Source organism: Crocuta crocuta, unplaced genomic scaffold (genome assembly GCF_008692635.1).
Source record: "Crocuta crocuta isolate KB4526 unplaced genomic scaffold, BGI_CrCroc_1.0 scaffold352, whole genome shotgun sequence".
In the NCBI taxonomy this organism is placed as follows: Eukaryota; Metazoa; Chordata; class Mammalia; order Carnivora; family Hyaenidae; genus Crocuta; species Crocuta crocuta.
This window is the reverse complement of record NW_027532169.1, coordinates 2,221,983-2,235,350: the sequence shown is the minus strand read 5'-3', so window position 1 is coordinate 2,235,350 and position 13,368 is coordinate 2,221,983. Positions and strand designations below refer to the sequence as shown.

At 40.1% G+C, this 13,368-nt stretch overlaps 1 protein-coding gene across 8 annotated transcripts in view; it reads left to right on the top strand.

The window, feature by feature from the left end:
• Nucleotides 1-307: 307 nt before the first annotated feature.
• The window catches only part of LUC7L3 (LUC7 like 3 pre-mRNA splicing factor), a 30,762-nt gene continuing 17,701 nt past the window's right edge, over nt 308-13,368 (top strand). For 4 of the 8 annotated variants that reach the window (XM_077776891.1, XM_077776890.1, XM_077776889.1 and 1 more), the window contains exons 1-2: nt 318-556; nt 11,753-11,819. In XM_077776891.1, the coding sequence (XP_077633017.1) occupies nt 458-556; nt 11,753-11,819 (166 nt within the window). In that variant the 5' untranslated portion in view covers nt 318-457. Of the gene's footprint in view, nt 557-11,752; nt 11,820-12,144; nt 12,251-12,890; nt 12,977-13,368 lie in introns of those variants that run through there. The other 4 variants (XM_077776896.1, XM_077776892.1, XM_077776893.1 and 1 more) reach the window with 4 other exon arrangements.

Sequence of the window (13,368 nt, the reverse complement as noted above, 5' to 3'; positions counted from 1 at the left end):
CATATCGGAGCGGAGTCCAGGTTTCTACACGTAACCTCCCATTCTTCCCGCGAAAGAGCTCAGAGAAGACGAGCGCCCGGGGAAGGAGGCGTGCGGCGCTGTATTGCTGCGTGACCGTCAGATCCGCAGGGCGCCAAGTGGGGCGGTGCCACGGGGCAGGGGCGGAGTCCAGGCCCGGCCTTGGAGGCTCCNGGCCCGGCTTGGCTGGGCCCCCGCCCCGCGCCGGCGGAAGCGGGCCCGTCCACACCTCCTAGGCCTGGGCGTGTCCGCGCGGGCGCACGCGCGCGCACGGCATGCTGGGAGGGCGCCCGCGCGGCGGCCATTTTGTCTTATCGGCTCCTCTTCAGAGGAGGCTTTTCGGCCTGCGAGCAGGCCGGGAAGGATTGGCGACTGTGTTGCCGGCGTTTTCTTTAGCGGGTGCCAGGGCTGGTGGGAGCAGCCGCCCGAGAAGAGCACCATGATTTCGGCCGCGCAGTTGTTGGATGAGTTAATGGGCCGGGACCGAAACCTCGCCCCGGACGAGAAGCGCAGCAACGTGCGGTGGGACCACGAGAGCGTAAGTCCCGCGGGCCTTGGGTCTGTGCCCGGGTGCCGTGGGGGAGGGGAGCGGCGCGGGCCGGGGCCCCGTGCGGCCCCGCGGCGCGATTTGGGACGCGGGACGCGCCAGGGACGAGTGTCTCTGATTCTGTGGCGGGAGGGAGGAGCCCGCCTGGGTCCGAGGATGAGCGATGATTTGTTTTTGTTGTGTTGTTTTAGTACCAAGGAAGTCGGGGAGGGCCCTTGGCAGAATTGAAAAGCACCGTAATGAGGCAGGGAAACGCGGGAAAGGATTTTATTACAGCCAGAGTCTCCGGAGTGTTCATCCCCTTATAAAATAGGGAAAAGGGCAGATTTTTCCGTTATTTGGGTTGAGCGTCGTATTTAAGACCGCAATTTCTGGCCAGGATCAGCGGTAAAAGCCGCGGCACGGTATTCATTTAGTAGTAGTTCAGTTTCGACGCTTATATGAGGAAATACAATTTTAAGAGGTCATAACTTGGTAGGGGTTATCATGATGATAAACAGATACTGTTTGATAGCAGTACGTCTTAGTAAGCCCTTCGTGTAAATGGTTGTCAGGATTTTTTCCTTCACATAACAGTCATTTGATAAGAGCACACGTATCTTGATGGGCAGTGAGAAACGTAGAATTGTTGAATCATTATATTGTACACCTGCAACTAATAAAACGCTGTTAATTCTACTTGAATACAAGTCATTTGGTCATTTTAACCTTGTGAGTAAAGGGTAAATGTTACAATCCCATTTTCAGAGGTGAGACTTGAGAGGCTACCCAAGGTCTCTGGCAAGTTGAGTGGCGAAACTGAACCTAAGCTTTATAGTTCTGTTCACTTTCCACGATTCTACGTAACTGACTCTCTGCAGATACCACAGTCTATTTCAGGTGTTTTGAACATGGAGTGTAATGTTTTATGTTGGATCTTACCTGAAGAGGAGGTGTAGATTTTAATTTTACTTAGCTGGCGGTTATAACCAAACGACATGGTAACTTAAAGGCAGTTGCTAATCAAAAGAAAAAGTTGCTTACTTTTTTTTAAATTTTTTTTTACATAGGCTCTAGTCAGTAGAATTTCTCTTTTGCGATGCAGGAAAAGTAGTTGGTCCTAGACGAGTCCTTTCGGGATCTTAAAAAATAAGTGGCTGAAGTTGTGTTGAGGTGTTGCCTGAAACCAGTAGTAGTAGGAAGTGTTACAGTAGAATTTATTGCGTGGGGTCAGATTCACGCGTTTGCCATTGAACTCAACAGAGGTGAAGCTTTTTAAAAGCTTTTCTTTCTGTCTGTCTCATATTTGTTTTTTTCCCCTCTGCTTGTTAAAATAGGAAGCTGAGTAACTTTGTTGGTTGTTTTGACTTTCTTTCTTTCTAGGCATTTGTTTGTCACGGTGAAGTCATTTTTTCTTTTGCTACTTAACTGGAATCTTTCCGCCCCACCTTTGCAAAAAAAAAGGCATTACAATTTAGCTGATGTGCAAAGAGGACATTTTGGACATTATCTATTTTCGATTAAAGAGAAAATTGCTTTTGGTTGCCTGCTCAACAACTGGAGCAATCTGACTGTGCCTCCTTGGTTTTGAACACGTGTTGTGAAGAAACTTTGTTTTCCTGTTGTATTTTATTGAGCATTGCTTTTAGTTAGCAATGAGGCTCTCAGAATGGCGACTTAGGTTTTATGTCATCTCAGCTATAATCTTTCACTTCTAGTGCTTCGCATTGATTTAAATCCTTAGTGCTTGTCACCAAGGTACTTTATGCCTTTAGTGGCAGGTTGTACTTAATTCTCAATCAAGGGACTTGAAAAGCCAATTACTGGTATTTCAGATTTATGTCTGCAAGGAGAATGTTGGGGTTGATCTGGAACAAAGCACATGGCCTCTTCTAAATAAGACCGAATTACTCTTGGGTGTAATAAAGCTGTGGAAGCTCACGGCATCACTTCCGGGTCATTTGCATATTCTTAAGCTGTTGGTTGTTAATGGTAAAATCCTGTGACAATGGACAACCCGGCATATACTAAGGGTTTCATGATTCTGCAACCTGATATTTCAAAATATTTTTACATTCCTATTCTATCTGAAAATTTTTCTTTGCTACATTTGCACCAGATGGGAAAAGCTGTTTCATCTGGGTGGGGTCCTTTTGTTTAACAACTGGAATGGAAACTTCACCTTAGTAGTTAAAAAGTAGTTCTTGGATGTCTGTATCTGACTGACCTGTGGAATTTGTTTTAAATGCAGATTTCTGTACCTCACCCTGAAGAGATAATGATTCTTTTGGTCCCAGGGAAAACCCTGGAAATCTGGATTTTCTTTAAATGGCCTCATGCATTCTAAAGCTTGTGAACTACAGCATCCTGACCCACTTGATTAGTCCTGGGTTTTTAATGGTGACCTAGTAGCACTTGAAGCTACCACTTTTTAAGTGGTGCAAATTATCGACCTTTCCTTTGTTTGTTATGGTGTCTGTGTAACCACTGTTGTGCACAAATCTTGGAAAGGGCTTTACTGGGGTTTTACAGGCATTTCCACCTTTTTTGTTGATTGCTACCCCTGGATCTGAGAGAAAGTAGTTTTCAGTTAAGTCGAATAAGCTTTAATACCATTTCAAAGATTCAGTCATACATCCTGCTACCTCATTTAATATTTTACATTTCCTTTGAGGTTATTAGTATTTTTGCATTAAGCAGTTTGTTCTGTTAAGTCAAACAACTGCAGTAATGAGGAAAGCACATGATTGTAACTGCCTGGTGTGAGCATCTTTCAGTTGGTGTCCACATGGGAAGATTTCAGTGTTTGCGGGAGAAGGTATCAATAGCTAATTATCTGAATAGCTCAGATTGTAAGGATTGTTAAGGTTTGGTCTAGAGTTTTCATTATATTTTATATAACGTAACAGGAACTCTGTAGTTCAGATTGAGGTTTTTACGTTGTAGATCTCAAACCAGAAGTGAAATATTTAACTGTTGGCTTAACTCTAACTCTAATATTGTAATATCTAAAATGAGATTTCTTGGGGGCACTTAGGTGGCTCATTCGGTTAAGTGTCTGACTTTGGCTCAGGTCATGATCTTGTAGTTCGTGAGGTGGAGCCCGCATGGGGCCTGAGTGGAGCCTGTTTGAGATTCTCCCTCTCCGCCCCTCCCCCACTTGCGCACATGCATACTCCCTTTTCCCCCCAAAAAATAAAGTGAGGTTTTTTTCATCATTTATCAAATTCAGGTGTGCCTCCTGTTCAGTGGAGGTTTAATAATTTATGGAGGGAGTTGAACTAAATGTTCTTTCTAAAATCTTCAGAATGTTGGCAAATATTGTCATTGACACTGAAAGCTGTTTGAGAAAGAACAATCCTGTCCACATTTTTACTTGTGAACTTTGAAAACAAGAATTAGTAATTACAGTTCATGACATCTAATATAAGCATTTTACTGGATAGTTTTCGTTCAGTCACCAAAATGTTCTTTTTGTCAGAAACATAGGCATTTCCTGTCTTATTCTATCGTATGTGGTAAGTGTTGGGTTTCTCCAAGTTGGCAGCAGTCTGTGTTGTGTGTATACATAACTGCTGTTTGCAGTTTCCCAAAACATACAGAAGTAGAGTAAATATTATAATGAATTCTATGTGCCCATACCCAATGCCACATTCATGCACTTCTTATTGGCAATATTATGGTAACTATAGTTTCTACCTTTTATTTTGAAGCACTTCTCTCATTTAAGCTTTAAAGGCATTGTATACCTCTAAAATGTAAGGACTTTAAGAGACCATAACAATACTATTATCACACGAAATGTTAGGTATTTCTTTAATATTTGCTTGATTGCTTCAGGGAAAATGTGTGTATCATTTCTTCACAAGGGGAGACAGTAGCTTAAGTTAGTAATAGTACGTTGTTTTATGAAATCTGTTCAATTTTCTCATCATTTCTTAGTTGTAAGTTGGGGATATTTTCCGTATTCATTTATTCAACAAAAATGTAGAACCATGGTAGTGTAGTAGATAATGGCACTCAGCCTGAGAGAATCATCAGTCTAGTGACAGAAATAAAAGAGTAAATGTGCTTTTGTAACACAATGTGGTAAGTGCCACAGTAGAACATGTATAGCGTCTAGAAGAGCACACATGAGGGGTGCATCTGATAACCTAGACTTGGGTAGTTGGGAAAGGCATCTTAAAGTGCAGTTAAATACTGGGAATTAGCGTGAGAGAGTGGGAGTTACTAGGGGCTGGAGAAGATCTTAGGCCTGAGAAATTGTGAGTAGTGTTACTGCTGTAGCCCTTGTTTGCTTTTGTTGGAGAAGGGGACTTGCGGATAGATGGGCAAGAATCTGGTTTGAATGATTTTTACAAGCCTTGTTAAAAGTTGGGACTAAATTACATTGAGAAACAAAGGCTTTAAGCAGGGGATGATCAGACTGTTGCCAACATGATGAATTTTAAATGCCTGCATTTAGATGAGCAGAAATAGAAATTGAATAAATTCATTCTCTTTAGAATTTGTTTATAAAATGGCACTTGTTATCTCACGGAACCAAAGTATCCAAGATTGTTAGTAACTTCGAATACCAAAGAAACTCTTTAAGACATTCATAGGATTTTAGCTGGAGACCTATGTTTGTAGGTGTCTGTAAAGACTTTTCTTTTTTTAAGCTTATTTTGATTATTATGAGAGAGAACACAGGCACAAATGAGGGAGGGTCAGAAAGAGGAAGGGAATCCCAAACAGGCTACATGCTGTCCTTGCTCAGTCCCAGGAATGGTGAGATCATGCATGACCTGAGGGCAAACCAAGAGTCTGCCACTTAACCACTCAAAACACCCACATCCCCCGGTAAAGACATTTACATGTGCTTTAATGATTCCAAGGCTTTACTCTCTGTAAATGATAACTAGATGGCCTGACCCACTAGGGTGAGAAACAACTAAGGATTCAGTTGACTTGGGGAAAGCAGTTTAACAAAAATAATGCAGACAGCATTGAAAATATTTGATTAGTTGAATTGAGAATTACTGTTTGATTAAAGTGGGTTTAGAAAGACAAAAATCAGTAAGGTAATTCTTAATGTTCTTTTCTGATCAGAAGTGGTCTAAATAAATGAGCAGAATTGATTGTGCCTTGAAGAAAAAAATAGGACTGTTTGTGTTAAGGTGGAAGTCTTAGCATGGTCTGAGTTAGATGTTTATACTTAAGTTTCCTAACATGTGTAAGTCTTCTTTACATTAAATAATTTCTTATTTAAATATCCCATTGGGATACCTGGGTGGCTCAGTTGGTTAAGCGTCCGATTTCGGCTCAGGTTGGTGGATTCGAGTGCCGAATCAGGCTCTGTGCTTACAACTCAGAGCCTGGAGCCTGCTTTGGATTCTGTGTTTTCCTCTTTGTCTGCCCCTCCCCTGCTCGTGCTCTCTCTCTCTCAAAAATAAACGTTAAAAAAAATATTTTAAATATTGATTCCATTAATAATTGGGAGTTGATTTTATTATTTCATGTTTTCTCTCTGAATTTAGCACCATTAAGATTATTTTTTACCAAAGTAAACGTGCTTGCTATAAAACAATTTAACTTACAGAAATAAACAGTGAAAGCCTGTCCTTGCCTCCCCCTTTCTACTGCCAGATCCCTCTGAAAAACTTGAAAACTATGTTTCCATGCCTTTCCTAATAATTTACAACATAAATATATGTAAGTGAAAGTTATAGATAGCTTAATGTAATATTACATAATATATAATTATATATTTAACAGTTTAAATTTCTATTGTGGCATGTTTCCTTGTTGGTACATAAAAATCTACCTTAATTGGGACTCCTGGCTGGCTCAGTCAGTAGAGCGTGTGACTCTTGATCTCCGGGTTGTGAGTTCAAGCCCCACATCGGGAGATTGTAGAGATTACTTAAAAATAAAAATCTTAAAAAAAAATTTTACCTTAATTTTTAACTTTTGTTCTCTGGTGGGTATGTAGAGTATGTCTAATTCTTTTCCCATTACTAGCTAAGCTACAGAGAACATTCTAGTTCATAGAACTGAGTCACTTGTAGGATGGGTTCCTAGAAAGATAATAGCTAAGGTAAATACACATTTTATATTTTGATGGATGCTGCCAAATTGCCCCACAGCCCTGTAGTATGTTTGGAATGTCATTTTCACAGCAGTGTATCTAATGTCAGATATTGTTTTAATTTTTTGACAGTTTGACTTTGTTTAATATGGAAATTTGCAATTAAAGTTTTCTAGTCAGATTTCCAAGATTGATTATATTTCTTTCTGTTAACTGGTAATGAATTCACTAAAGGATGCTATTGAGATTGAACTCTTGTGGTCAGTGGTGTTGCCTTAGATTTATCAAGAGGATAAATCACAAGAATTCTGGTCACCCCCCTCCGTTGGTAGCTACCTGTCCCACCTTTCCCTGTCTGATTGTTAGCTCCACGATGAACATTTAGTAAACATTTGCTGAATCAAAGACTAAATGTTAATATTTTTAGTTAAAGATCCTTAGTCGCAAGGACAGTTTAAAAAGAGGCAGTCCAGGGGCGCGTGGGTGGCTCAGTCTGTGAAGCATCTGACTTCAGCTCAGATCATGATCTCCCAGTTTGTGAGTTCGAGCCCCAAGTCGGGTTCTGTGCTGACAGCTGGGAGCCTGGAGCCTGTCAGATTCTGTGTCTCCCTCTTTCTCTGCCCCTCCCCTGCTCACGTTCTGTCTCTGTCTTTCTCTGTCGCAAAAATAAATACATGTTAAAAAAAAAATAAAAGAAGCAGTCTAGAGGCATCTGAGTGCCTCAGTCAGTTGAGGGTCCAACTCCTGATTTTGGCTCAGGTCGTGAGATGGAGTCCTGCACTGGGCTCCACGCTGTGCTTGGAGCCTGCTTGAGTTTCTTTTTCCTTCTTCCCCTCTTCCCTGCTTACATGTGCTCTCTCTCACTCTCTTTCTCAAAAAGAAAAGGAAAGCAGTCTAAGCTAGAGTTTGATGGGTACAGGAGCGTTTCTTTTTTTGTTTTTGTTTTGTTTTTTTAAGTTTATTTTGAGAGAGAGCACGCGCACATGTGCCTGCCTGTGAGCGAGGGGGGCAGGGCAGAGAGAGAATCCCAAGGAGGCCATATTGTCTTGAAGTCATGACCTGAGCTGAAATCAAGAGTTTTTCAGATGCTTAACCAACTAAGCCACCCAGGTGTGCCCCTAGAGTAACATTTTCATGTACCAGTCCTGTTACAGCAGTACTTTAAGGAAAGAGCGGGAAGAGCACATAGAACTGGATTAGGAAAGTGGGTCCTTTTTTTTTTTTTTTTTTTTAAAGGAAAGTGGGTTCTAATCTAGATTCTATAAATGGCTAGATGCCTTTAGGGCAGGTCATGTGGTTGATCTCTCTAGTCTCAAATGGGGTGATTGGACTAAATTCTAGGTAGTACCTGGTTAGCCCACTGGCAGCCATGTCTGTCTCTGTACATAGTGCCTAAAACCATTAAAAAAAAAAAAAGAAAAAGAATAGTATGGCAAAAATCAGACTAATTGTTCCCTCTCCTGATGTAACAAACATATAACTTAAATATTACAATCTCACTATGAAATACTGTCATCTTGTTTTATATGAGGAAACCAAGGCAGAGTCTGTAGTTCACAATGTAGGAGTGTCAGCCAAGATCCAGACTCTGCACTGTTATCTCTCCAAGTATATCTGTTTACACTTGCCCATTTCATACTAATAGATCTTTCTCACATACTGTTTTCCTTATGCCTAGAATGTCTTGCAGTCTTTCTACTTCTGAACTTAAGAACCAGTTCAAGCTTCACTACCTGTGATGACCTGACATTCCTGACTAAATTCACTTCTGTATCTGGTGTTGAATGTGTAGTCTAATACACTTTATATTTTGTTTTTGACTGTCTTCTATGAGACTGATCTTGAAGAGTAGGTTTTATTCATTCTTGGCTTTCCAGCATTGTTTTTTGCATGTAGTCTTAAATAATTATTGAAGTGTCACTTTCTACTTTTTAAAATTAAAAAGTCATCCAAAATTAATGCCACTTTATTTATTTTTAATTTTTTAATGTTTATTTTTTGAGAGAGACAGAGACAGAGGGCAATTGGGGGGGGGGCAGAAGAGAGAGGGAGACACAGAATCAGACAGAAGCAAGCTCCAGGCTTGGAGCTAGCTGTCAACACAGAGCCTGATGCGGGGCTTGAACTCAGACTGGAAGATCATGACCTGATCAGAAGTCAGATGCTTAACTGCCTGAGACACCCAGGCGTCCCTACTTTATTTTTCAGAGAGAGAGAGAGCAGGGGAGGGGCAGAGATAGGGACAAAGAGGATCCAAAGTGGGCTCTGTGCTGAGAGCAGAGAGCCTGATGTGGGGCTGGAACTCACAAACTGTAAGATCATGACCTGAGCTGAAATCGGGTGCTTAATCAACTGAAGCGCCCCTCCACCTTTTTTTTTTTTTAAGGTTTTTAAAAAAATTCATTTACGTAATTTTCACACTCAACGTGGGATGTTCCACAGCTGACTGAGCCAGCCAGGTGCCCCTAAATGATGCTTTATCTATTTACTTATTTGCTTATTTATTTTAAAGTCAACACTTTTTTTTATATAAAATGTTTTAATGTTTATTTTTGAGATTCCCTCCCTCCCTCTCTCTCTGAGAGCAGGGGAGGGGCAGAAAGGGAGACAGAATCCGAAGCTGGCTTCAGGTTCCCAGCTATCAGCACAGAACTCACAAACCGCACACAATCATGACCTGAGCTGAAGTTGGACACTTAACCGACTGAGCCATCTAGGCGCCCCTCAATAAGTTTTTTTTTTTTAATGAATTTTACATGTGGTTCCTTCCACTGCCAATTACTATAGTTCCTTCAAAGTCAGAATAAATCATTAATCTTCAAAATAGCTCTTAGAAAAAGAACTTTTTGGTTCAATCCAAAATTCACTGTCCAGAGTTCCTTCAGTTGGACTTCTTTGATCTCTACTTCAGTGTGGACATATTTCAAGAATCCCACACCTGTAATCTTTGGGATCCAATTTGTTAACTTTAGGGCCCTCTAACTGCTGCTTTAAATTAAAATCCCATGCAGTACTTAATTAGACTTGAGAGTGTGTTTATTTAATTGAAAATACGTTATTGAAATTGTATTTTATTTAAAGACTGACATAGTACATTTAGATTTAGAGTTTTCACCACTTAGAATCTACATTTATTATTTTTAATTTTTTTTTAATGTGGGAGTCACATGCGCCACTGGCCAGGCACCCAAGAATCTACTATTTTTTAGAAAGTCTTGTTTGTGTAGATGAAACTTAGATTTTTTTTTTTAACTTGGGTTTTATGGTAAACCAGAAATATTTAACAAGAAACAATATATATCAGTTTATGACAAACCCTGAAGCTAGTAGAAATCACCAGTTTTATAGAAAGGGTAAGCCACAATATAGGATAAAGCCCAAAGTCAGATCTGGGGCCAGTTTGATTTCAGTGAAAAATGTTACTAAAAATAAGATTCAGTAAGTACTATATTGGTACTTCATTACCAGAAGGAATTGTATGATTTCCTTTCTAGAAAAAAGTTTACATTTACTTGTTTTTTAGAGTTAGGAGAGGAACCATAGAGATGTTTATTCCTGTGTGTGCATGTGTGTGTATTTAAGTTTATTTTTATTTGAGAGAGAGCCATGGGGGCAAGGGCAGAGAGAGAGAGAGAGACAGAATTCCAAGCTGGCTCTGCTCTATCAGCTCAGAGCCCGATGTGGCAAACTGTGAAATCGTGACCTGAGCCAAAGTTGGATGCCTGACTGATTTGAGCCACCTATGCACCCTGATTGATTGATTTTTAAGGTTTTATTTAAGTTATTTGTACACCCAATATGGGGCTGCAGCTGACAACCGAGACTAAGAGTCAGATGTTCTGACTGAGCCAGCCAAGCACCCCTTGATTGCAGCTTTAACAATCAGTCCTAGGTACCTACAAAGAATTCTCCATCTTAAATTTAACATGCTTTTTCTTTTCATATGTCGTAGTTGCGCATTGATCATCTACCTAATGACAAGTATTATAAAACAGGAGATATTTTGGAATTTTGCTTAACACTTCTTGGTTTGCAGCATACAGAATTAAATTGTCAGCTAGGACAGTCTTGGAATATATCTGAAGGAGTTAGAGTAAGTACTAATGGAGAGAATTAAAAGTTAGTTTCGTGTTAATAGTCTTTGCTTATATAGTAGGAGCCCAAGAGGAGTCACTCAGTGAAAATATCCAGTATGTTTTAGGGCTCGTTACAGGATCTCTTAAAGGAAAATACCCACCCAGATTGCTTTAAGTGAAAGTTATTTGTAATTTAGACAGTGATTTCCAAATTCTAATCTGTAGGTTGGTTCTGGCTTTAACAAAGTTAGAATGATAATCACAGTGTAGGGTTTTTTGTGTTGTTGTTTTTTTAAATAAAGTAAAATTTGCCCTCACGGATAATCTTTCCCATATTTGTTGTTTCTTTGTGAGGAGAGTGGTGATTAAAACTAGTAGGAGGCACCTCTTCCCTGGCTCATTCTGGTTAAGTGTCCGACTTTGGCTCAGGTCGTGATCTGGTTCAAGGGTTTGAGCCCCGCCTCAGGCTGTGTGCTCACAGCTCAGAGCCTGGAGCCATATTCCCATTTTTTGTCTCCCATTCTCTCTGCCCCTCCCCTGTTTGCACATGCATGCTCTCTCTTTCTCTCAAAAATAAACATTAAGGGGCACTTGGGTGGCTCAGTTAGTTAAGCTTCCGACTTCCTTTTAGGTCATGATCTCGTGGTTCGTGGAATTGAGCCCTGCATTGGGCTCTGTGCTGACAGCTAGCTCAGAGCCTGGAGCCTGTCTTCAGATTCTGTGTCTCCCTCTCTCTGACCCTTCCCTACTTGTGCTGTCTCTCTCTGTCTCTCAAAAATAAATAAAAAACATTAAAAATTTTCTTTAAAAACCATTTTTTAAAAAATAGATAGTTGGAAATTCTGGTAACTCTGTCCTGCACATTTTTTACTGAACTCTGGGAGTTGGAAAGTCACTAATTTAAAAACTAATATGATTTAACACATGAAACTGTTCTTATACTTATTCGGTTGAAAAATGAAGGTTAAGAAATGAGAAAAGAGTAATTTGGTACCCTTTTCCAATATAGTTTTAAAACTGAACAACTTAAAAAATTTAAGTACTTTTGTTTTTCTTCACTAGGTTTGTAAATATTATCTCTGTGGCTTTTGTCCTGCGGAACTGTTCACAAACACTCGTTCCGATCTTGGTAAGTACGTTTTCTATGTGACTTATATCGAATTACGGTTTAAAATAAAAACTGGTACTTTATAAATTCTGAAAATTTTTGTCTTAAATAAGGTTTGTTGATACAATAATCTCTTTTCTGGCTTAGAGTTTTGTATTGATGCCAGTCTAGTTAAACATGGTGGCTCAAGTGAACATACATGTCTATTTCCACTCCCTCCCTAACTCCTCCACTAAAATGAAATTTTAAAAACAAAAAAGGTATAAACAGAAGAAGAGGTAACATTAGAGATGTCAACAGATTTTCAGAAGATGACAAGTGGATGGAAGAGTAGCAGCAAACTCAACAGAGCAGAGAAACCCTGTACCCTAAAAGCCTGCAGAAGGGGCTATATTAAAAGGAAATGAGTGATCAGCAGAACCTTGGACAGGCTCAGGATTTGGAGGCACCAGGTACCATAGAACATAAAGTTGAGTTACATGGGGCTGAAAATGAAAAATTAGTCTAGTTCATGGTCTCTCAACCTTGACATTCGACATTTTGAACTGGATAACTTTGTTTTAGGGGGCTGTCCTGTGTATTGTAGGGTGTTTAATAGCATTCCTGGCCTAGATGCCGTAGCAGCCCTCAACTGTGAAAACCAAAAACGTCTCCAACTAAAAAGACATTGCCCAGTGTCCTTGGAGGGACTCTTTTAAGACCTGTGCATCTGGTGATTCTACCTTTGCCCCCACAACCTGGAGATACTAGGGGGTTATTTTCTGGAGGAATTGGACCACTGAGACTGTAGTTCATCTGAACCACAAAATGCAAAAAAAAAAAAAGAAAAAAAGANACCCAATTGAGTGACTTTTTTCGCCCAAGGATGGTACATAATTGATACTATTCTGGAAGCATAAAAGAGAAATTAATTCATTAAGCACAGTGCTTGCTCCAGTGCATCAGAAGCACTTTAGGACTGGACGAATCTAGATATTGGGATTTCAGACATAGTACAGGGCAGTAATGAGTAAAAATGAGACTTATAAGAGAGTTAAGTCTATATTCTTACTAGTGGGGTTTTCCCATTCCCTTCCTCTGCCCTGTTCCTAGAAGGATACAGCCAGATGTTTTTCCTCAGGCAGAAGAGAAGAGGATTCTTTAGAGAAAGTGAACAGTTCCAGAGAAGTGATCTACAGGTACTGACCCTTGGGGAATCTCCTAAAAGAATTTTGCTGCCTTATTTTCCTGTGGTAAAGCCCATTAGTTGATAAATCCTGCCTGTGCATACCAACTTCCAGTTAGATTTTGGAAGTGTTTTTCCAGCCAAGGAATCCAAGTTAGACATTTGAAGAAAACCTTCAACACAGATTAACCAAAACCAACAGGAGGGGGGAAAAGTTTAGTGAAATTAGCAATAAGGGGGAAAAGAAAAGATATTAAAAATCTTTTTCTTTCTTTTTTTTTTTTTAAGTAAGCTCTGTGCCCAACGTGTGGCTTGAACACATGACCCTGAGTTGCATGCTCTACCGACTGAGCCAGCCAGGTGCCCTAAAATACTAAAAGTCGTAACTAAATTTAGTATCTTCAG